Here is a 24,300-nt window from a genome sequence, read left to right on the forward strand (position 1 = left end):
AAAGACTTTACGCTTCTCCACCTTCCGTTTCAGGATTTCCCAAAGATAGGGTTTATTTCTTTTCTGTTTTACCAGTTCATCACCTTAAATCTTTTACTCTTAGGTTCTATAGGAAGACAGTTATCATCTTGGATGTTGCAGCACATATGCATCTATTTACCTGACATAACCTCTGGATAATAAGCTAAGCTACATATGTCAACTTTGTTTGTCTTTTTTGTCTGGGTAAACTGATATATGGTCTTGGCTAATGAGGTGAAGCTCAGTTTTTACAGTATTTATTTTTTATAAATGGAAGTTGATATACTTATTTTGAGCTAATATTATATATTTTCACTGTTCTACAAGCTGTGCTATATTTGACATTGTATCAATGTGTAATTTCTTCAGTGTTGTCCAATGAAATATATAATATTTATAGAATGGTGAGGGGTGGACTCACTTTTATAAGGTACTGTATGTCATAACCAGAATCGGAATCAGCTTTTTTGGCCAAGTATGTTTAACACACAATGAATTTGACTTGGAAGGCTGTGCTCTGGTTCAATGTAAAAACAAATATTAGATAGATAGATAGATAGATAGATAGATAGATAGATAGATAGATAGATAGATAGATAGATAGATAGATAGATAGATAGATAGATAGATAGATAGATAGATAGATAGATAGATAGATAGATAGATAGATAGATAGATAGTACTTTATTGATTCCTTCAGGAGAGTTCCCTCATTATTGATTAACTAGAAATTTTAACTAGTATCTAAAAAACTAATATGTGCAATGCTAATACATAATATTACAGTAGTGTATAGAGCAAAGCAAAATGATGATGACATGGACATGAGGTAGTACATTCACGGTGACAGATTAGTTCCCGAGTTATTTCACAGCATTCATCAGATTGAAACTGTTCTTATGACCAGTTGTTTTGGTGCACGGTGATTTGTAACGCTTGTCAGAGGAGAGGAGTTTGAACAGTATGTGACCATGGTGTGTGGGATCTGCAGTGATGGTACCTGCCCGTTTCCTGACCCTGGACTGGTATAAGTCCTGGATGGGGGGCAGGTCGACACCAATTATCTTTTCTGCAGTCCTAATTGCCCGTTGCAGTCTGTGTCTGTCTAGCTTGGTTGCAGAATCAAACCAGACATTGATGGAGGTACACAGGACAAACTGAATGATGGATGTGTAGAACATGATCAGCAGTTCCTCGGGCAGGTTGAACTCTTTGAGATGATACTGGAAGTACTTCCTCTGCTGTGCCTTTTTTCTGATTGTGTCTATGTGGGAGGTCCACTTCAGGTTCCATGAGATTGTGGATCACAGGAACCTGAAAGAGTCCACAGTAGACTGTGCTGTTCAAAATGGTGAGGGGGTGGGGATGCGAGGAGGGGCTTCCTTGAATTCCACTCTCATCTCCACAGTCTTGAGTGGATTCAGCTCCAGATGGTTCTGACTGCACCAGTAAACCAGTTGTTCCAAATTCATTCTATAGGCAGATTCTTCGCCATCCGGTATAAGACAGATATCGGTGGTGTCATCTGCGAGCTAGAGGAGTTTCACAGAAGGATACCCTGAAGTGCAGTCATTGGTGAGCACCCATGCTAATTGTCCGGGTGCTGAATTTGATGCTCCCCGGCCTTACCTGTTGCCTCCTGTCAGTCAGGAAGTTGGTGATCCACTGACAGGTGGAGGGCCTGCACTTTGAGTTAGGCGAGTTTGCGGTGCAGGATATTTGGGATAATAGTGTTACATGCATAGCTGAAGTCCACAAACAGGATTCTTGCGTAGGTCCCTGGGGAGTCAAGGTGATGCAGGACGTTGTTCAGTCCCATGTTGACTGCATCTTCCACCGACCTGTTTACTTGATAGGCAAACTGCAGGCGGTCCAGCAGGGGCCTGTGATGACCTTTAGTTGCGTGGCACCAGTCTCTCAAATGACTACATGACCACAAACATCAGGGCTACGGATCTGTAGTCATTGAGTCCTGTGATGGTAAGGTTCTTTGAGCCAGGGATGATCAATCAATCAATCAATCGAAGATTATTTATATAGCCCTAAATCACGAGTGTCTCAAAGGGCTGCACAAGCCACAACGACATCCTCAGCTCAGATCCCACATCAGGGCAAGTAAACCCCCCGCCCCCGGGCGACCGGTGTGATGGACGTCGAGTGGATATAGATCATAATGTGAGAGTCCAGTCCGTAGTGGGGCCAGCCGTAGATCGTCTTGGGTGGAGACAAGTCAGCAGTGCATAGACCTCCTCAACTGATGCACAGATGAGTGGTCCATCCCGACTTTGAACAGCTAACGCTATCATCTGTGGTCACCTAATCTGTGCAGCAGAAAAGAGACGGCAGATCAACTGGTCTAAAAGGGGGGTCTATTTAAAGTCTAGAGTATGCAAATTAGTTTTAAGATGGGACTTAAATGCTTCTACTGAGGTAGCATCTCAGAGTACTGGAGCCCGAATAGAAAACGCTCTATAGCCCGCAGACTTTTTTGGGGTTCTGGGAATCACTAATAAGCCGGAGTTCTTTCAACGCAGATTTCTTGCCGGGACATATGGTACAATACAATCAGCAAGATAGGATGGAGCTAGACCGTTTAGTATTTTATACGTAAGTAGTAAAACCTTGAAGTCGCATCTTAAGTGCGCAGGAAGCCAGTGCAGGTGAGCCAGTATAGGCGTAATATGATCAAACTTTCTTGTTCATGTCAAAAGTCTAGCAGCCGCATTTTGTACCAACTGTAATCTTTTAATGCTAGACATAGGGAGGCCGAAAATAATACGTTACAATTATCGAGACGAGACGTAACGAATGCATGAATAATGATCTCAGCGTCGCTGGTGGACAAAATGGAACAAATTTTAGCGATATTACGGAGATGAAAGAAGGCCGTTTTAGTAACACTCTTAATGTGTGACTCAAATGAGAGAGTTGGATCGAGGATAATACCCAGATTCTTTACCGAGTTGCCATGTGTAATTGTTTGGTTGTCAAATGTTAAGGTGGTATTATTAAATAGGTGTCGGTGTCTAGCAGGACCGATAATCAGCATTTCCGTTTTCTTAGCGTTGAGTTGCAAAAAATTAGCGGACATCCATTGTTTAATTTCATTAAGACACGCCTCCAGTTGACTACAATCCGCTGTGTTGGTCAGCTTTAGGGGCATGTAGAGTTGGGTGTCATCAGCATAACAGTGAAAGCTAACACCGTATTTGCATATGATGTCATCGAGCGGCAGCATGTAGATGCTGAAGAGTGCAGGGCCAAGAACCGAACCCTGTGGAACTCCGCACGTTACCTTAACATACTCCGAGGTCACATTGTTATGGGAGACACACTGCATCCTGTCAGTAAGAGTTAAACCAAGACAAGGCTAAGTCTGACATACCAATACGTATTTTGATACGCTCTAATAAAATATTATGATCGACGGTATCGAAAGCAGCGCTAAGATCAAAAAGCAGGAACATGGATGATGCATCAGCATCCATCGTTAGCAATAAATCATTAGTCATTTTTGCGAGGGCTGTCTCAGTAGAGTGATTTTCCCTGAAACTAGACTGAAAAGGTTCAGAGAGATTGTTAGACGCTAAGTGTTCATTTAGCTGCTGTGCAACAATTTTTTCGAGGATTTTCGAAATAAAGGTAAGGTGGTATATCGCCTGGTAGTTTACCATGAGGTCAAGATCGAGGTTAGGTCTTTTGAGCAGAGTATGAATATCCGCTTTTTTGATAGCTAGGGGAACAGTGTCGGAGGAAAGTGATACGTTTATAATATTTAGCACCGATGGTGCTAATATTACAAACAGTTCCTTGATAAGTTTCCCAGGAGGTGGGTCAAGTAAACATTTTGTTTGTTTTATCCCATTTACACGCCGCAGGAGTTCCTCTAATGTTATTTCATAAAAAACAGAGAGACTATTTTGGAGGGAAATATCCGTCGTATATACATTTGTATCTGTGTTAATAGAACCCAGTTAGAGCTGGGATGCGTTGTCTTTAATCTCCTTTCTAATGAGTTAAATTTTCTTATTAAAGAAATTCATAAAGTCATGATGGTAGAGCCTTTGACGCAAGAGGGCACTTCGCACAGCTCTAGTGATGAGTTTAAGATTTGCGCGAAGATAAGGGGGCCAGCTGTTTAGCACTGAGTCTCAGACAGGAGGGGGATACACTGTCTGGTCCTGGAGCCTTTCTGATCTTTAGTTTATGGAAAAACTAACGCAAATCATTTTCACAGATCGTCAATGCAGGTGGGGTTTAGAGGGTAAGGGGGAGGGGGTTGTGGGGAGAGCAGGTATGATAGAGACTGAGTGTTGGGGTTATGGTTATGAAAACCTGCAATAGAAGCTATTCAGGTCCTCAGCCAGTGTATTGTTACCTACAGGGTGGGGTGTGGGTTTCCTGTAGTTGGTGATCCCTCGCGGGCCTTTGAGAAGGCGAGAGAAAACAAAGCTGAGAAGTTATGTTTTAGCTTCTCAATGTAGCTTCTTTTAGCTCCCCTGATCTCATTTGTTCCTGGTCTGACACAGTTTCCTAAACCGAGGTGTAAACCAGGGTTTGTTGTTGTTATATGTGCAGAAGGTCCTGGTCTGCACACACATGTCCTCCATCCTGAGTTTGTCAAAGATTGTCTGATGCAATTCCATTGACACTCCAGTCAGTACAATAAGAGCAGACTTATAACTGCTGCTTTGATTCCTTTGATCATCTCTTCACAGTAATTAATACAGGTTTAGCAGTTTTACAACTGCTGCCTGTAGGTCGGTGTAAGGTTAATCAGATAATGATCAGAGAGTCCTGAAGCTGTAAAGAACCGGTGAAAAGAGTTCAGCAAAGCACTGTTCAATGTTTAAAAGTTCTTTTTCGGGTCAAAGAGACCAGAGGTGGTCAGCAAAATACTGCAGAAATTACAGTTCCTACAATCGAACAAAACCAGGAAAACTTTGCTTTGGATGCATGGGTTATGTATGCCAAACAATGTACACATCTCATACGTGGTCCAATGAAGACACAACTTTATGAATATCCTGTATTGAGCATTATTTGGTGTGCTCATGAAAATACAAATGTAAACGCTCACCTAATAACTGCACAAAGTGGGAACTTAATATCTTACTTAATTTTCTGGTCCAGTGTCAGACTACATGTGTAAACACAACCTTGCATTTGTTTCTTGTTTCTTTTTTTGCCAGATACACATTCACAGGGATTTACACCTTTGAGTCTCTCATAAAGATCCTGGCCAGAGGGTTCTGTATGGGAAAATTCACTTTCCTGCGTGACCCATGGAACTGGCTGGACTTTAGTGTCATCCTAATGGCGTAAGTATTTTGAGTGTGTTATCTGAAGCCAATAAACATTTTACCTTGTTAAAAAGAAAGGCTATGTATTAATTACATGAAAGCCACATTTTAGCACAGATTTGGACTTTTAAAAACAATGGTATTTAGTTTATTGACCTTCTAAATACAACAAAAATTTTTATCAAGGACTTTTCCAATTGTATTGCGCCCATGCTCATTAAGTACTACATATTTTTAATCGCTGGTGATTTGAATATTCATGTTTGTTGTCCCTCCAAGCCCATGGCAAAATACTTTTTAGAATTGGTCAATGCTTTTAATTCGATAAAAACTGTCACTGGACTGCCATAAATGCACAGACACACTTTAGACTTTGTTTTAACTTATGGTTTTACAATTGAAAATGTATTTATGTGGGTTACCGTTGTTAATCGATTTTTATCATCTTCGTCTTTTTCAAAGGTCAAATCTTTGCTTATCTTTTAAGCAATTTGAACAGGTCATGCACACATTTATCTAATCACATCTGGATTACTGTAATGCACTTTACACTGGAATAAATAACAATGCACTTTCATGCTTATAGTTAGTCCAGAACTCTGTCCCACAACTTTTAACAGGAACCAAAAAAATGGATCACATCACCCCAATTCTCACTTGCTTGCATTAAAGGATCGTCCGGTCTCTCCAATATATGTTTTATTGCATGTTTTGCATGGGATTTCATAGATGACGTCACATTTCCTAGCCTGTGTTATTGTGTCCTTTGGGTGTACCACTTGTTGTTATAGTTTCCTGTGGGGTTTTACTGCTGCGTTTTATTTGAAACATTTTTATGGTGCATTGTATGGGTTCTGTTATTCCTCTGATGTAAGGTAGTGTTACAGTATCTATATTTCTCTTGTTGATTTCTTGTTTTTGTTTTGCTTTTTTGTATTTTTTCTGCCTTGCTTGGTGTTTTTCTTTTTCTATGGCCCATCTTGGATACTGGCAGCATGTGAGAGCATGTTGGATGTGTTTTTCTCCTTTTCATCCTTTGTGACGTTAGTCCGGTTGTAAAGTGTTCTGACTACAGAGAGTTTTTGTGCAGTTGGGTGTTCTGATGTCCAGAGAAGATACTGGTCTGTATGTATGGGTTTTCTCTATACTGTAGTTTGAATGTTGCTATCTTCTTTGTGGTGTAAGTTTTTGTCCAGAAATGCTATTGTCCTGTTTGTTTCTTCTTAATGTGTAAATTGTATGTTACCAGTGCTGTCTATTGTGTTCAGGTGATCTGTATGCTCTTGTGTGTCTAGTCTTTGTTATTTCTAATGTTGTCTACATAACGTTTCGTTCTGACTATGAATCACTGTGTTGTACTGAAAGTATGTAGATTTGGAGACGAAATGTATTAAACTGGTGATGTCATTTATTGTCAGGTTTGTGCATGTCTGGCAGCCCTTTGAGGCATTTTTGATTATGAGCTATATAAATTGATTGATTGATTGATTGATTGATTGATTGAGGGTTTGGTCTTGTTTGAGTCTTTCTGTGACAATATGAAGGGTTGCGTCTACGGGGGGTTTTGTGAATAATAATGTGACATCATGAGTGAATGTTGCATCCTTTTTAAGAGTTATATTTTTCAATTCCACTGCCAGCTGTTGGGAGTGATTGCAGTGGTGTTTTGTGTTACCAAGAAGGGGGCTGTTGATTTCAACCAAAGCTTTTGATAAGTTATATGTGGGTGATCCTATGCTGTCAACTATTGGTCGTAATGATGTGTTTTTCTTGGTTGGTTGATGGTTGTAATTTTCCCGTGTTATCTTGTTTGACTCTAGTAGTAGCTTGAGTAATGTCTTCAAAGTCTTTTTCTTTTCCTTGGTGGAGTCTTTGTTTAATATTTCATATATATCATTGTCTTGTAGCATTGTTTCCATCTGTTTGTGGTATGTTTCTGCATCTATGATGACTGTTGTCTGCTGGGAGTATTATTATTGATTTATACATTTTTTGTAAATTTATTGGGGCAGCACGGTGGTAGAGGGGTTAGTGCATGTGCCTCGCAATACGAAGGTCTAGACTAGTTCAATCCCGAGCTCGGGATCTTTCTGTGTGGAGTTTGCATGTTCTCCCCGTGACTGCGTGGGTTCCCTCCGAATACTCCGGCTTCCTCCCACCTCCAAAGACATGCACCTGGGGATAGGTTGATTTGCAACACTAAATTGGTCCTAGTGTGCTACCTCATCGCATGGCCAACACAGATAGACAGGCAACATTCACACTCACATTCACACTCTAGAGGCAATTTAGTGTTGCCAATCAACTTATCCCCAGGTGCATGTTTTTGGAGGTGGGAGGAAGCCGGAGTACCTGGAGGGAACCCATGCTTTTTCCTCTTCCTTTAAAATGTTGCTTTTAGGAAGTTTGAATGCTTTTAATATTCCTGCTACTGCATTATGAAAGTAAACTTTTTTTTCCTGGGTTTTGAATTGTATTGCATGCTAGTTCTGTGGCTAATATACATTCTTTATATGAAATTGCTTTAGGTGTGATTGCAAAGGCAGTTTTCTCAAGAGGCTTAGCCTCTTGAGAAAACTGCCTTTTCTGGTTTCGTAGAAATCCGCTATGATAAGTTGCATATCCATTTCTCATTACTAGTGTGTTTGTTTTCATGTGTTTTTCATTTTTATTGTTTAATTTTTCTATTTGGCGTTGTTTTCCGATTTTAAATTCCTGTTCATATGATGTGTGTGGTGACTACCTCGTCCAAATGGATCGTATTTTTCTTTAAATGTGTCCAACGGGACAAGCGGTAGAAAATGGATGGTTGGATTGGATTGGGCATTTTTCTCCCTTATTTCCATGTTGATGTCGATCTTGTTTGTCGTTGTTCTAATTCGCTCTCCGATGAGCGCCTTCTTTGCTTTGTCGATGATGTTCTTTGCATTTTTAGTTTGGTAGGGGCTTGCAGGTGTTATTCCTTTTTCTTTGCAATTTTTTTTAGCTTGCAAGCTTCTTTTTAAGTCCTTTAATATGGCGTCATGTCTGTATTTTCCTCAAAGTAAATCGATTGCGTTCATCTTGTCTTCTCAAATAACTATATACTTTCATTGTGAGCTGACTCTTGCTAGTGTTTTTTAGAATGCATAACAAAAAAAAACATGTGTGCTTGTCAATCAAAGATAATGTCAAGATTCTTTACCGAGTCGCTTTGTACAATTGTTTTATTAACAAATGCTAAGGTGCTATTTAATAAGTGCCGGTGTCTAGCAGGACCGATGATCAACATTTCCACATAATAATTTTTTTTTCGCATAAGTATAGTGACTGATACAAAAAATTCCAAAAAAATGCAGTTCTTCTTTAAACTCTTTATCAGCTGATGACAGCATGTTTGAATAACAATCTTATTTGTGTCTCCTTCTTCTGTTTACATTTTTATGCTGTACTTATCCTGGTTACAATCCACCAGCACCGAATGCTAATAATTGTAACTTCTTTTGTGGTAATGACGGTGGTCAGAAAGCTCCAAAGTAGTTCAAAACTCCAGAAGCAAATGTGGAGTTTAATCAACATTTGCTCACTCAGGAGAAAAGTGATGATCTAGGAAGAAAGGAAATGTGTTCAGTAGTGTATATTTGCCCATGATTGTTTAATGCTGCATCATAACTGTCTATCTACTGTAATTCTGCAGGTATATAACAGAGTTTGTAAACCTCGGGAACGTTTCAGCTCTGCGCACATTCAGAGTACTGAGAGCTTTGAAAACTATCTCAGTGATACCAGGTAATGCCGCCTGATTTTGTCCTTATTGTGTGACAATTTACGCCCCCTGTCCCCTTTTTTTGTTAATTCCTTTAATTTTTCTTTGGTCATGGCATGAATGTGTCTGTTTTGTGTGTCCATGAGCATGTGTAACATTGTGTAAATCCTTTGAAACTAACCAAAAGTTACCACTTAAGAATTCTAGGCATAGAGGTGCAACAAAAGTGGAGCAACAAGAATGGCAGGAAGACAGGTGGCAAAGCTAATCCTAACATAGGCTATACAAAATATAAATAAAAAGAAAAGCACTCAGAGAGCGCAGACTTCCACCAGGTCCTAACCTAACAAAAGTTTAAAATTCCTGAATCCAGACATCTCAAATAAACACAGTGAACCCTTTTGTCAGTAACATACCTGTCAACATTTGCATTTCAAAATATGGGACATTTCCTAAGGAAACCTGGTAAAGATAAGGGATTTTCATCAAAAATTACCGTTGTATTAATTTAAAATAATTCATGGCATACACAGGACCCAAACCCACGTCCCTTGTATCACAAAAGATTGTCGCCAACCACTAAGCTATCCCCTTTGACAGATGTATTTGTTGTTAGTGGGTTGAATATAAGGTTTCCTTGTAAGAAACTCTGTAATATTGCAAAAATGAAAACAAAACAAGTGTGGGCTCCTTCACAGAGTTTAAAGTTGAGACATATATCAAGCTGGCTCCTTGATGTTACAAAAAGTATGAGGATGTGTGAGCAGCTGCCTGCTCTTCTTTAGGTAAAGATAAGAAATATCCTATTTGTCACGGTATTTACACTAAGTTTGTATTTTTGACACCGATGTTCCATTGTCTTTATGTCCATCTATCCCTCTCGCTCTGTTAATTTGAGTGGATCACATAACATGCAACTCACCACGCTCCTTTCACGAGACCACTCTACGATTAGGGATGTGAATTTTTGGGCAACACAAGATTGAATTCTTAGGAGTAACGATTCCATTCAGAATCAATTCTCAATTTAAAACGATTCTTGATTCAATATCAATACTTTTTTTAACAACGGGTGCCACTTATATGATTTACTAGATTCCTCTATAAACTAGCTCTGATATTTGTTTTGATATTACTTAAAAGAAAACTAGTTTGGTTTAATAAAATTCTACCCAAACATTTATTTAAGTCAAACACAAATAAGGCAACAAGAGAAATATCCAACACTTCTCATTTCGAAAGTAAATCTGTACACCAGATAACAGCACATCAACAATATGATTTGCCTGAGTGGCTAGACAGGACAGATTAAAGAAATACATTTTAAATAAAGATTTTAGATTTTTTTTTTAAATCGATTTAAGAATCGTTATAAACAAAAATCGCGATTCATTTGAATTTTTTTTTTTTTTTTTTTGAGATCCCTACCCCTAATTGTCACCAATCAGTCAAGTCGAGTAGACTTGATCGCTGCAGTACGAGAGAGGATATTTTTTAATGGACAGCAAAATACGAGGAGAAAATTGGACCGGAAAGACGCTTGGAAAGAAAGACAAAAAAAACGTAAATGGGTAAAAATGGGAAGGATGACAAGTATGGTCAATCATAAATTGTTTTTGTCTCTGCGGAAGCGCTAGCGTACATGCACAAGTTCAAACTGGTATTGTAAATGTGAGGTAATATACTAGAAATTATCCGAAATAGGCCCAAAATCTAATCAATTGTTTAGTATCCTATTTGGGACATTTCCTGAAAGTTTGATCAAAATCTGCCACAAAATCTTTGAGTTATGCTGCTAACTAACTAACTGAAAGACAGACAAACCCCAGCGATCACATGACCTGGACATAATTGAAGAAACTCAAAGAGGGAAAGAACGTGACCAACACTGACAGTTCTTGGCATGGTAACAAGAAATGTAGATGTCTCAGAAGAGAAGAAATCTGGCGTTTTCCTGCTCAAACCGCTGTGGTTTTGAATACCACTGATTGGCAAGCGGCTGCAGGTGTGTCTCTTTGCTGCACCCCGCACTAGAAGTAAAGACATCTGCAGAGGAAACACAAGAAAGGAATTATTAGTGGGATACAATACAAAATAAAAGGCAGGGAGGTAACCCATCAGCGCGACCCATCAGCGTTCCTGTTTTGTAACCCTGTACACTGTTTGTTTGTCTAACAAGCTTGTGCTGAAAAACTAAGTTTTGTTGTACTTGTGCAATGACAATAAAGACCTACCTAAAGCGGATCATTCCAATTTGAAGAAGTTTCAGTAATTTCATTTGTTGTTTTCTTGATACGTTGAAGTAATACTCTTCTGGAACAGGAAACACATGTTTAATTGTTTTCACTAACTTAAAGTGCATTTGAATATTACATCGCCATTACAAGTACTTCCATCGAGACTACAGCTGTATCCATTAAAAACAGTGACCTGTGTCAGCTTGGTTCCTGCATGACAGTCCAAAAATGCTTGTTACTTTTGTGCTAGACTTTTCTCTTTAAAAGTTTGTAGCAGGTACTAATAAATCCTCAATGTTACTCTGTGTCCCATTCAGGTTTGAAGACCATTGTCGGAGCATTGATCCAGTCAGTTAAAAAGCTGTCGGATGTAATGATCCTGACAGTGTTCTGCCTCAGCGTGTTTGCTCTCATCGGCCTCCAGCTCTTCATGGGTAACCTGAGGCAGAAATGTGTGCGCTTGCCGATTGCTATCAACTCCACCAACAGCAGCAATGCTGTTGACGACGACATGCTAATTTTCGACAGCAACCTGGCAGCAGAAGTAAACAACACATTCTTGAACAGCACAGGGAGCAACTTCAACTGGACAGAGTACATCAGTAATGAGCGTAGGCCAAGTTTAAATTACAATGCATGAATTCTAAGTCAAATACAAGAAATTAGTGGTAACTGTGTGTATAGATGTATAACAAAACTCCTGATAAGAAGTTGCCAGTAGTTGTATTTGTTTTATCTTTGTTACATGGGGCAGTGCACATACAATTTGAATGTGCCAGATTGTAGCCAAAGGCTAATTTCCATCTGCAGTTCGCAGCATGTTGGTGTATATATTATACACCGTGCTTTAAAAGCCTACTGAAATGATTTTTTTTTTATTTAAACGGGGATAGCAGATCCATTCTATGTGTCATACTTGATCATTTCGCGATATTGCCATATTTTTGCTGAAAGGATTTAGTAGAGAACAACGACGATAAAGTTCGCAACTTTTGGTCGCTGATAAAAAAAAGCCTTGCCCCTACCGGAAGTAGCGTGACGTCACAAGCTGGAGTGCTGCTCACATTTCCCTATTGTTTACACCAGCAGCGAGAGAGATTCGGACCGAGAAAGTGACGATTACCCCATTAATTTGAGCGAGGATGAAAGATTTGTGGATGAGGAAAGTGAGAGTGAAGGACTATAGCGCAGTGCAGGACGTATCTTTTTTCGCTCTGACCGTAACTTAGGTACAAGGGTTCATTGGATTCCACACATTCTCCTTTTTCTATTGTGGATCACGGATTCGTATTTTAAACCACCTCGGATACTATATCCTCTTGAAAATGAGAGTCGAGAACGCAAAATGGACATTCACAGTGACTTTTAACTCCACGACAATACATCGGCGAAACACTTTAGCTACGGAGCTAACGTGATAGCATCGGGCTCAAATGCAGATATAAACAAAAGAAATAAACCCTTGACTGGAAGGATAGACAGGAAATCAACAATACTATTAAACCCTGGACATGTAAATACACGGTTAATGCTTTCCAGCTTGGCGAAGATTGACAATGCTGTTGCTAACGACGCCATTGAAGCTAACTTAGCAACGGGACCTCATAGAGCTATGATAAAAACATTAGCGCTCCACCTACGCCAGCCAGCCCTCATCTGCTCATCAACACCCGTGCTCACCTGCGTTCCAGCGATCGACGGAAGGACGAAAGACTTCACCCGATCATCCGTGCGGTCGGCGGCTAGCATCGGCTAGCGCGTCTGCTATCCAAGTCAAAGTCCTCCTGGTTGTGTCGCTACAGCCAGCCACTAATACACCGATCCCACCTACAACTTTCTTCTTTGCAGTCTTCATGTGTCATTAAACAAATTGCAAAAGATTCACCAACACAGATGTCCAGAATACTGTGGAATTTTGAGATGAAAACAGAGCTTTTTTGTATTGGATTCAAAGGTGTACCAATACTTCCGTTTAACTAGTGACGTCACGCGCATACGTCATCGTACAAAGACGTTTTCAACCGGAAGTTAAGCGGGAAATTTAAAATTGCACATTATAAGTTAACCCGGCCGTATTGGCATGTGTTGCAATGTTAAGATTTCATCATTGATATATAAACTATCAGACTGCGTGGTCGGTAGTAGTGGGTTTCAGTAGGCCTTTAAGCGGTTTTCAACTCAAATTAAAAAAAGGTCCAGATACGAAAAAAATTCCTTAATCATTTAAACACAGTAGTGTTATTAGCTTGCAGCATCCCTCTCTTAAACTACTGTACTATATTACCCTGCAGCTGGGTAATATAATACCCAGTACTATCATATATCGTAATATAGTACTATCAATGGGAGAGTTTTTGAAAAACGTTTTAATAAATCTGTTTTCCTGTCTTTTAGGTAATTACTATTACCTCCCTGGTAGCAAGGACGCTCTGCTTTGTGGAAATGGCATCGGGGCTGGGTAAGTCTTGAGAAATGATTCCGTATAGTTGTCTGCTGTACTCATATCACAGTCAGTCCAAATTTAATAAAAAAAAATAGACTATACAATTAAAGCATGCTATTTTGTTGCAGAATGCCTAAATCAATTCCAACAGGTCATTTGCACAAGTATTGAACTTTCATACCACTTGTGGTTTAATAGTACATTAATTCTTATTCGATACTGAACATTCAGTACATACAAAGTACTGAATGTACTATTCACCTACTACTGCTTACCTGAGCCATGCATGTACTCGATAAGCAGGTTAATCATGCACTTCAAACAATAAAGAACTTTACTAAAAATAAAATCATAATTTACAGTCTTTAAATGTATACTGTTGTAGTTGTCTGCATCCTTGCACTTTACTAAAAGAAAATGTTATAAAGTTGTGTCCAAAATGTGGCCTGGGGACTATTTTAGGTCACCACAACATTTTTTATTGGCCCTCAGTAACAATGTAATGAATTCATGAGCTATATCATTATTCATTACAATAATGTGGTTTGTCATCTATACCACAAAGCTAAGATGTTTTGTTTCACATAGCTTGGCCTATATTGACCTACATTGAATCACATTCCCTTTTTTTGTCCAGCCATCTGGGCAACTAATTTTGATGATTTATATGCCCATATGTGCTGTACATATATAGTTTACAAAGGAGAAGCATTGAGATACTTCTCCTGTTGCATTATTTGTGTCTAGCTTAGTTAGATATTTTGATATTTAGTATTTGGTTTGTGTCGCGGCCAGACCGGACCAGGAGTAGCTAGAACACTGAGGAAACGCTACTTAACTTCTGAAGTGGCTGCAAATTTTATTAGGATTTTACAAAATGCTCCTACTGAAATTTTACCTGCATCGTGCGACATCATCATTTTAACAGTAAACTAAAATAAACTCTGAACTCAGTTGCTCCACTTTTAATAAAAACAATGAAAACAAAACCTTCACTTCCGTGGAGAAACAACGAGGAATTACGTCAGTTGAAAAGAAATTGCAGGATTGTAGAGAAGAGATGGAGGAAATCCAAATTAACGATCCATTATCAGGCTCTGGGGACTGCGATCTGGTGGCCTGCCATTCCCGTGTAGAGAACTCGCTGAGGGTGTGAGGTTTTTAATTTTTTTTAATTTAGTTTTATTTATATATTTTTTTTAATGGAGGTGGATTGGGTGGTCAGTTGTCTTCACTTCCGTTTTGTGTGGCGTCGCGCAGGTTTCGTTTCCTGTTGGGCCGGGTCCGTGCCCGTCTGTTCCGGCCTCGTGCTGTGGGGTCTGTGTCAGTGGCTTGATGCGGGGGCAGCGCAGCCGATCAAGCCACGTGTGGATGTACATATAGTATATATAATGTACACGCACATTCACTGTACAAACATACATATACACATACTGTACATTGTGGAAATTATTTCCCCTAAATTGTTTACTTGTTTACAAATTTGTTGCTACAAAAATATAATTGTGATCAAGAACTTTATTTTTTCCAAACTGCCGTAACCATATAAAAAAACAGGTGTGTTCTATATTAGCGGCCACATGGTAGTCAACCCTGAGGTGACAATGTGTTTATAAATATAGTGTTAGAACTCTACACTTAAAATATGTCTTTCTGTAACAGGCTTTGTCCAGAAGGCTATATATGTGTCAAAGCGGGTCGTAATCCTAACTATGGATACACAAGCTTTGACACCTTTGGCTGGGCTTTCCTGTCTTTGTTCCGTCTCATGACCCAGGACTACTGGGAAAACCTCTACCAGCAGGTTTGCAGTGCTTTTGATTTTGAAATATGTGTTGTTTTTTGTCTTTTTGATTAACTATTGTGTCCATTGCATTATTGGATCCATCAGACATTGCGCGCGGCAGGGAAGCCCTACATGGTCTTCTTTGTGCTGGTTATCTTCCTGGGATCCTTCTACCTTGTCAATTTGATTTTGGCTGTTGTGGCCATGGCTTATGATGAGCAGAACCAGGCCACAATTGAGGAGGGTCAGCAGAAGGAGGAGGAGTTCCAGGCAATGCTGGAGCAGCTGAAGAGACAGCAAGAGGAAGCACAGGTAAGAAAAAGGTTTATTTTCTCACTGTGATCCTTATGCTAACTGTATGTGTATGTTGCATAAATGTGTCACATGATACGATAATGTGCAAACTGCTAATATTTGGCATCCTCATGACGTCTTACTTTTGTTTGGATGCAGAAATGTGTGTAGATCTTACATAAACTGATCTAAAGATTGGGCAGATGCAAATATCAGAAAATGTTCAATGGGATCTGATTGTATTAAATTGTGTTTAATTGCTGCTAAATGTGCAAAAGGGATAGTTTGCTATAAAACTACGCACACAAGGCACATTTTATTAAAATCTCATCTTATTTGACAAAGCTCTCATTTATTTCTAGCCTATTATATATTTTGGCTTACAGTGATTTTATTTATTTTTTTTACAACGCCCTAAATTAAAGCATCCTCATAAATTCCGCTGGCCCAAAAAAAATCTAGAATTATGTAATGTTTGAAAAAATTATGAAAGAAAGGGGGACAGGAGTTAATCTGCTTCAAATTGTTACCTAAACTTTATTTATAAATTGTTGATTTATATAGGCTAGTAAGGTAAAGTTTTGTACCTGACAAGTTTCAGCTATCTTGCTTCTGCAGCCTTCATCAGAGGTGTCATGTGATATTAGGGTGACGTCATCTGTGATGTGTTATATGGATTGTTCCATCCCACCTGAAGTGGTGGGATGGCGGTGTCCCCTGGTGTGCACCGGGGGTAGGGCGGGGCGCCCCCTGTCGTCTGGATGTCTACCAAACGGCCGGGGGCGGCCCTGCAGGACTGTGTCCCAGGTGTGGGATAGTTGGTAGGCTCCTTCGTCCCTGTTGACGAAGAAGCCTACCACTATATAGGTTCATTTAGCCTATATAAATCAACCATTTATAAATACACATTAGTAGGCTAAATGAACCTCTTGAACATGTTACCTAAACTATCGAAAATGTATTGTCCCAGTCCATGGTTCTCGCCCGAAAAAGGGTGGAGTGCCATCTCCGGGCTGGAGAGGAGCTCTAGCCCCAAGTGGAGGAGTACCTCAGAGTCTTGTTCACAAGTGAGAGAAGAGTGGATTTTGAGATTGACTGGCGGATTGGGGCAGCGTCTGCAGTGATACGGACACTTTATCAGTCCGTCGTGGTGAAAAAAGAGCTGAGCCAGAAGGCAAAGCTCTCGATTTACCGGTCGATCTACCTTCCTATCCTCATCTATGGTCATAAGTTTTGGGTTATGACCGAAAGGACAAGATCACGGGTAAAAGCGGCTGAAATGACTTTCCTCAGTGGTTGGCAGGGCTCTCCTTCTGAGAAAGGATGAGAAGCTCTGTCATTCGGGAGGAGCTCAAAGTAAAGCCGCTGCTCCTCAACATCGAGATGAGCCGGATGAGGTGGTTCAGGCATCTTGTCAGGATGCCCCCAAACGCCTCTCTGTGGAGTTGTTTAGGGCACGTCAGATCGGTGGCAAGCCGAAGGGAAGACCCAAGACACGTTCGGGGGACTGTGTCTCCCAGCTGACCTGGGAATGCCTCGGGATCCCTCGGGAGGAGCTGGGCGAAGTGACTAGGGGGAGGGAAGTCTGGGCTTGTTTGCTTAGGCTGCTGCCCCGCGATCCAACGCTGGATAAGCGGAAGAAAAAGGATGGTATTTGGAAAGCATATAAAGTCAGCAGTATGTTACAATCAGAACTATTCAGACTTCAGGATTTTCCAGCCCAAAGAGAGGCACATAGCACATTTTTAATGGGCCACAGCACCATCTAGTGGTGACAAACCATGTCAGACAAAATCAGGCCCATCAGGTGACCTGAAAATATTGCTTCACATGGTCTTAGCTCGGTAAAACTCTTCAAAGATTTTGACTTGTAATAATAACCAATTATCCAGTTTTAGATTTCATCTGAGTTCTCACTGACTGATCTCAGCTGCCAGGCGTTCTCTGTCTTTCTAGTTTGCAAGACTCTCTGACGGGCTTTGGGTTACCATGACAACTTTTTTCCCCTGATTTTTCTGATTGGCTAACAGGTTGCTGCGGCAACAACAATGGAGAGCAGGGAGTACAGCGGGAGGGTAGGCCCCGGGGGCGCCACCTCTGAGTCCTCATCTGTGACATCCAAGCTCAGCTCCAAAAGTGCAAAAGAGCGACGCAACAGGCGGAAGAAAAGGAAGCAGAGGGAAGAAGAGGAGGAGGAGAGGGGGACTTGCGACAAGTTCCACAAGTCTCATTCTGAGGACAGCATCAAGAGATCCTTCCGCTTCTCCATTGATGCCAATCGACTTTCTTATGAGAAGAGATGCTCCTCACCCAATCAGGTCAATTTTACTCATTAATCATATTGATTGCTGATATCATGAATTGATCATATTTTTGTAAAGATAATTATATTTGGTAAAGATGTAAGCATATTTTAGCTAAGCTAAGTGTTTACTATATGTATATATATACAGGTATTAGGCCTGGGTGATATGGCCTAGAAATAAAATCCCTGATTTTTTTTCACAAAAAATTTGATTTTCAATGTTTTACGATTTATTTCCCTACTTTTTAAAGAAACCATTGAATACAAATGACAGAGATTATTCAAAGCAATTTTTTTCTTTTATTTAATCAAAAACTAGAAGTTTGAAATGATACTGCATAAACTGCATATACATTTTACTTTTTTATGGAATCATTTTCAATACATTAAATTGAAGAGCTTACCTTTTGAAACAATACTTCTGCTTGAATAGAATACTTAAGAAAAATGTAGCATTGCACATTTTGCATGCAAATAAACTATCTCCAACCTTGAGATCAATAAAGTGCAAACTTCAAAATTCTGTCTTGAATAAAATACTTCTGTAAATAAAAATGTATTATTATACATTGTTTCCAATTAAATAATGAGGTAACACATTGAGAGGACTATAGTTTGTTTCAGTAAGTGGATAAAGTAAACCAACCCTTTTCATTCACACATCTTGGTGGTGTGCAAGCAACCACTTTAGTGATCTTTTTCATCATAAATGGCATCATCATACATACAGTACCTGGTGTAAATGATTCGACCATAGTAAGGTTATTTTTAGCGTCTTGTTCGCCTCATAAAGAGTTGTATTTCCCGCACTCGGGTGGAGGCTTCGGTTTCAGATACTGTTGTTTGGTGTGCTGCTGCCTTTTTGAAACAAATGTTGCATTAAGCAGTCATTTGTTCCATGCCTGTTGCCACTAAACCAAAGAAATGACAGCACTTTTCTTTGGAACAAACGTCTTGCTTTCGTCAGTGTTAGCATTAGCCATGTTTTACTAGGTAGTAAGTAAGGGGACGGCGCAAGCTACGGAATTATTGTGGGCAGCCTAAGGCACACCTTTACAATAATCATGCTGTTTAATCAGCATTTTGATATGCCACACCAGTGAGGTGGAATGGAGTATCTTGGCAAAGAAGAAGCGCTCACTAACACAGATTTCGACAGATTTGTTAACAATATTTGAGAGGAATAGGTATTTTATGTCTGTAGTAAAAGTTCTAGAATCTAGATTAATTATGATTAATGCTAGGTGGTTACTTGCTTGCATAATTAAAATTTGCTTCAGAAAAGATCCCAATATTTGTACACCAATGTAATTTTATTGTCAGAATATCATCGAGGAACTTTTTAAAATGTTATACTTGAATGCATGTCATTTATTTGCACAAAACCTAAAAACAGTTTCATGTAAAGTGCTTTCAGGCTGTATTTTGGAGTGAAATCTGTCAGTGAGCACACTAGTCAGAGTCTCCTCACGCATTTTTGTATAGACTTATGCATTGATCTGATCATTTGCCATACAGCGATTAAGGTAAAGAGTTTGTATGGTCAATATAATATATATACCAGTGGCGTGCAGTCACTAGAGGCAGGGGAGGCACGGCCTCACCTGCCATCATGGAAAGAAAAAAAAAGTAAAAAGAAAAAAAAATTAATTCAATTGTTATATGTATCCAGTGATTATACTAAAGTTATTTTCCATTTAACTTCACCAGTTTTAGATTATTTTTATTTTTATTTTCAAATTTGCCGTTCAAATACTGAGAAGAGACGGTGCGGTGATCAGCAGCCAGTTGAGGCATGTCACTGTGTTGTGCCTCAACATGGATTGTGCGCAATGACTCGGCTAACTGCTGGCCTGCTGTGCAGTGAGACCGTATTGCTATATGAATTATATTATACATTTCCATAGTTTAGTTAGCTGAGGTATATAATGTACAGTATGTATTTTGTCAACAACTGTATGTGTGTAACGTATTTCTTGTGCTGAGCGATCATAATACTGCTGCGAAGACGCACTGTGAGAGGCTCGTCTCATAACCCCGCCTCCTGGTGCCAAGCACCTCCGCCGCAGAATTCACCGCCCGACGGGAGCGCCGCGGCCACACCAACCAAAGCCCACACCCAAACCCTCCACGTGCAAGACCGAATCCACCCAAAAAAAGTCACTTAACAAGAAGCCAAAAAGTGCAAAAACAACAATGCTCGCGAGTCGCGCTGGAGGAGCCGCGAACGACCGCAGGGACACAACATTAGGTACACCTGCAGACTGCAGCACGGATATATATATATATATATATATATATATATATATATATATATATATAAATGCAGCATTAATATCAGTGTGTTCATGATTAATGCAATCATTTTTGTGATTAATCACATGAGTTAATTTGTTAATTTTGACAGCCCAAATATATCTGTATATGCATATATGGATTTTCAAGATTTTTTTTAAGCAAAGTGCAAAGATGCAGAAAAGCGTAACTGCAACATAATACCCCTTAAATGCAATGACAATAAAAGCCTAGTCTATTCAAAACAAACTAAAATCATTATGATGAGATCTATTATTTTTACGGCTGTCAAAAACAAAGAGTAAACTCGTGACAAATCACAAAAATTATAGCATTTATATTGTATATAATAAAACTTCGTAACCGGTATAATAACCAAGCTGTATCGGCATTGTTATTGGAAGAGAGAACACTGAGGAACTCTTTTTCTAGCGTAGTAACACACCGGCGTGCTTCAGTATTAGCCCTAAAAGCTAACTACGGCAAGAGATAAGCTAGCTTCTACAACGACACAAAACACATTTGAGTTTGTAATGCACAACACTGCGATACGACACCAATCTGTACTGACTGAAAAACATGAACAATCATATTACAATATCTGTAAAATATTAGCCCACATTTCATGTTTTCTTTGTACACAGCTGAGCTAACCAGACAGCGTATGTACTGTAGTTGAACTAACACGCATGGCGTGCTGTGTGTATCATAATTAATGTTAAAGTAACTCATTCAATGGACAGTTGTTCGTCTGGATATGGTTCCAGCTGGCCGGGAACCTTTCCTGTTGAATTTGGATAAGCAATCCATTTATGTCGAAATAGCTTGTCGCCAAGATCCATGTTTATTGCGTCAGAGTCGCTTTCATCTCCCTCTCTCGGCTTCCGTCTGCTCCAACGTCTCACTCTTTCTTGGTGCTCGCTTCTACAAACGTATACGCAGCAGTATATTTAGCTTCAAAAGTATAAGGTTGTAAATCCTCATTTGTCCAAAAATAGTCTTCTTTGTTGTCTGTTACCAAATCTGCCATGATTAGAACACATACTCGTTTTTGATTCCGGAAGTAGGAACACAAGTTGTTGCCAGAAGTCAGACGTGCGCTGCTATTGAAACAGAAATCAATGTGCGGAATAAATCTGTCCCGGAAATAATTAAAATGATCAAAATACGGTAAACATTGCTCTTATTACATATTGTTATGAACGTGTCTGTTACTATATTATGTATAGACTTGCAGTGCGTATATAAAACGTTGCTGGAGGGTTTTAAAGTTGCTTTAAAGGCTACAACTCCCATTAGCCGCATCGTTTAAGCTTTTTTTTATCATCTTTAAAATCGTTAAAAAAAGACGTGTGTTTTTGTATCTCATAATGATTGTGAACGATAGGCAAAATTCCAAAAAAAGCGCAGTTCCCCTTTGAGGAAAAACTTTTTTTAAAAATTGCATTTATGTCCAAATATTGGAGTCTTTTTTTAGGTTAATCTAAATAATAACCAGTGATTATTTGTGAATCATGAATAATTCAAAATGAAAAAACTCGGATTTAAATATATATATATCATTTGACAGCACTAATACGTACACTATACACTGGTGTATCGAAATGATAAAGCCACTTGTACTAGCCGGAAAATTTGGTTATCATCGTCATCATAGGCATCCGACTTTATTCCAGACATAAACATGGCCCATAATACACTAAAACGATACAGACAGACATCAACAAAAGAGCACCATAAAAAAATAAGAGCGCCTAACTGAGCTTTGAACAGGGTTGGTCAGAGTGTGTACAATGTTATTTGGAGAATCCGTTGGCCTACACATAAAGTGTACATGAGGTTACAGAGGACAGCAGCACAGGCTATGGGTACATTTACCGTTATATGACTTTTGAATAACCAGAACTAATAGAGAAAAGCTGATGACATATTTAGTAATGTACTTAAACAAATGTCTAAAATATTGAATGTCTGTCATCGTCCCACCGATACTACCTGAGGGAACTCTCCTGAAGGAATCAATAAAGTACTATCTATCTTAATTTTTTATTTTCCAGTCTCTGCTCAGTATACGTGGATCACTCTTCTCACCGCAGAGGACCAGCCAAGCCAGCCTATTCAGCTTCCGTGGGAGAGCACGGGACATGGGCTCCGAAAACAATTTTGCGGACGACGAGCACAGCACCCTTGAAGAGAGTGACAGTCGGCGGGGTTCCCTGTTTTTGCCGCAACGCGGCGAACGCCGTTGTAGCGCCATTAGCCAGACAAGCCTCAGAGTGCCTCGGGTCTTGCTTCCTGCCAATGGAAAGATGCACTGTGCAGTGGACTGCAATGGAGTGGTCTCGCTGGTTGGTGTTACATCTGTAACTACCTCCCCTGTAGGTCTACTACTACTTAGGAGTTGTTTCATGTTTTCTTTTATCAATCATTTTATTTGTCAATAAAGTGGCCAAACAATTTGACTCGCAGGCCACAATGGCTTCCTAAATATCGTCGGGGTCGGTCCAGAAGCAGTTAAACTGTGTTAAGCTGTGAACGAAAAAGTATGTTCTACTTACTAGTCAGGACGTGAATCTTGCAACAACTCACGGTTGATTTTAATTCCGATTCTTGAGGTGACGATTTGATTCTTGAGGTGACGATTTGATTCAGGATCAAATTTCGTGTAAACACATTACTCTATTTCAAACAATTCTCACAATATATATTCGGTAAATAATTATTATAAAAATTTTTCAGAATAGTTATTGGATTATACTTGTACAGCGCTTTTCTACCTTAAAGGCGTTTTCATGCTATTTCTACACTCACACACACATTCACACAATGATGCCAGGAGCTGCCATGCAGGGCCCTAACCATGACCCATCAGGAGCAAGGGTGAAGTGTCTTGCCCAAGGACACAACTGACGTGACTAGGATGGTGGAAGCTGGGATTGAACCTGCAACCTCAAGTTGCTGGCACGGCCGCTCTACCACCCGAGCCACGCTGTCCCATTAGAAGAAGAGGTCAAAAGTACTTCCTTGGCTGCTGACATATGACGAGTAAGAGTGGAAATGTCCTAAAAACATATTTTTATAAATCGATTCTTGAACAGTTGTAATCGATTAGGAATTGTGATGATTAAGAATTGCGATTCGGATGTGAACTTATTTATTTCAGCACCCTTACTTACTAGAATTAGGGGATTTTCTTCCTCCTTGATTCAAACATGTTTGCAATCAAACAAAAAAAGGGCATGGGAAAACTCAAAAACATCAGAAAGAAGATTCCAAATGTCCAATATAATATCACTTTTCTGCACAACCTTATCATATAAAGTTTGCTTATCCATCCCTCTTTGTAACGTAGGCCATAAACAAACCCCCACTCTGCTTTATCTCATAGCCTTGTTTTTTCTGACCGGCTGTGAAGCAATTCTTTGGATGACATGAATTAGGAGAAAGCATAGAACATCTAGTTTTATAATCTCCTGGAATTATTCAGATTGAGCAAATTGTTCAAGACTTAATGGTAGTTCAAATATAGCGTTGCAAATCCTAGACTGTGTTAAAGCATTGTAATAAAATTATTAGGAAAATCTTAAAGGCTGGTATCGGTTCCCTGCAGCAGACATTTGTGTTCATGCATAACGCGGCTATGTTTTTGTTTTTAAAAAAATGACCTTAAACAAACGTCATCTGCAAAGGACACTGGCTTTCATGAGGATATGGCTACTGGAAGAACTTAGACTTAGTCAAACTTTAATAATGCACAAGAGAAATTGTTTGACACACAGTAGCTCAATTGTAAAATGATGAAAATATCAGGGGCTACTGTGACATACTACCACTTTTACAGGCACACATCAAAACTAAATGGTTTTCTTTA

At 39.5% G+C, this 24,300-nt stretch overlaps 1 protein-coding gene across 2 annotated transcripts in view; it reads left to right on the forward strand.

The window, feature by feature from the left end:
- scn1lab (sodium channel, voltage-gated, type I like, alpha b) overlaps window positions 1–24,300 on the forward strand; it is a 123,465-nt gene that overhangs the window by 44,410 nt on the left and 54,755 nt on the right. For both annotated transcript variants that reach the window (XM_062054040.1, XM_062054037.1), the window contains 8 exons: window positions 5,214–5,342; window positions 9,001–9,092; window positions 11,624–11,917; window positions 13,701–13,764; window positions 15,412–15,553; window positions 15,641–15,847; window positions 17,860–18,147; window positions 22,487–22,807. In XM_062054040.1, the coding sequence (XP_061910024.1) occupies window positions 5,214–5,342; window positions 9,001–9,092; window positions 11,624–11,917; window positions 13,701–13,764; window positions 15,412–15,553; window positions 15,641–15,847; window positions 17,860–18,147; window positions 22,487–22,807 (1,537 nt within the window). The remainder of the gene's footprint in view (window positions 1–5,213; window positions 5,343–9,000; window positions 9,093–11,623; window positions 11,918–13,700; window positions 13,765–15,411; window positions 15,554–15,640; window positions 15,848–17,859; window positions 18,148–22,486; window positions 22,808–24,300) is intronic.

Source organism: Entelurus aequoreus, linkage group LG07, assembly GCF_033978785.1.
Source record: "Entelurus aequoreus isolate RoL-2023_Sb linkage group LG07, RoL_Eaeq_v1.1, whole genome shotgun sequence".
NCBI lineage: Eukaryota > Metazoa > Chordata > Actinopteri > Syngnathiformes > Syngnathidae > Entelurus > Entelurus aequoreus.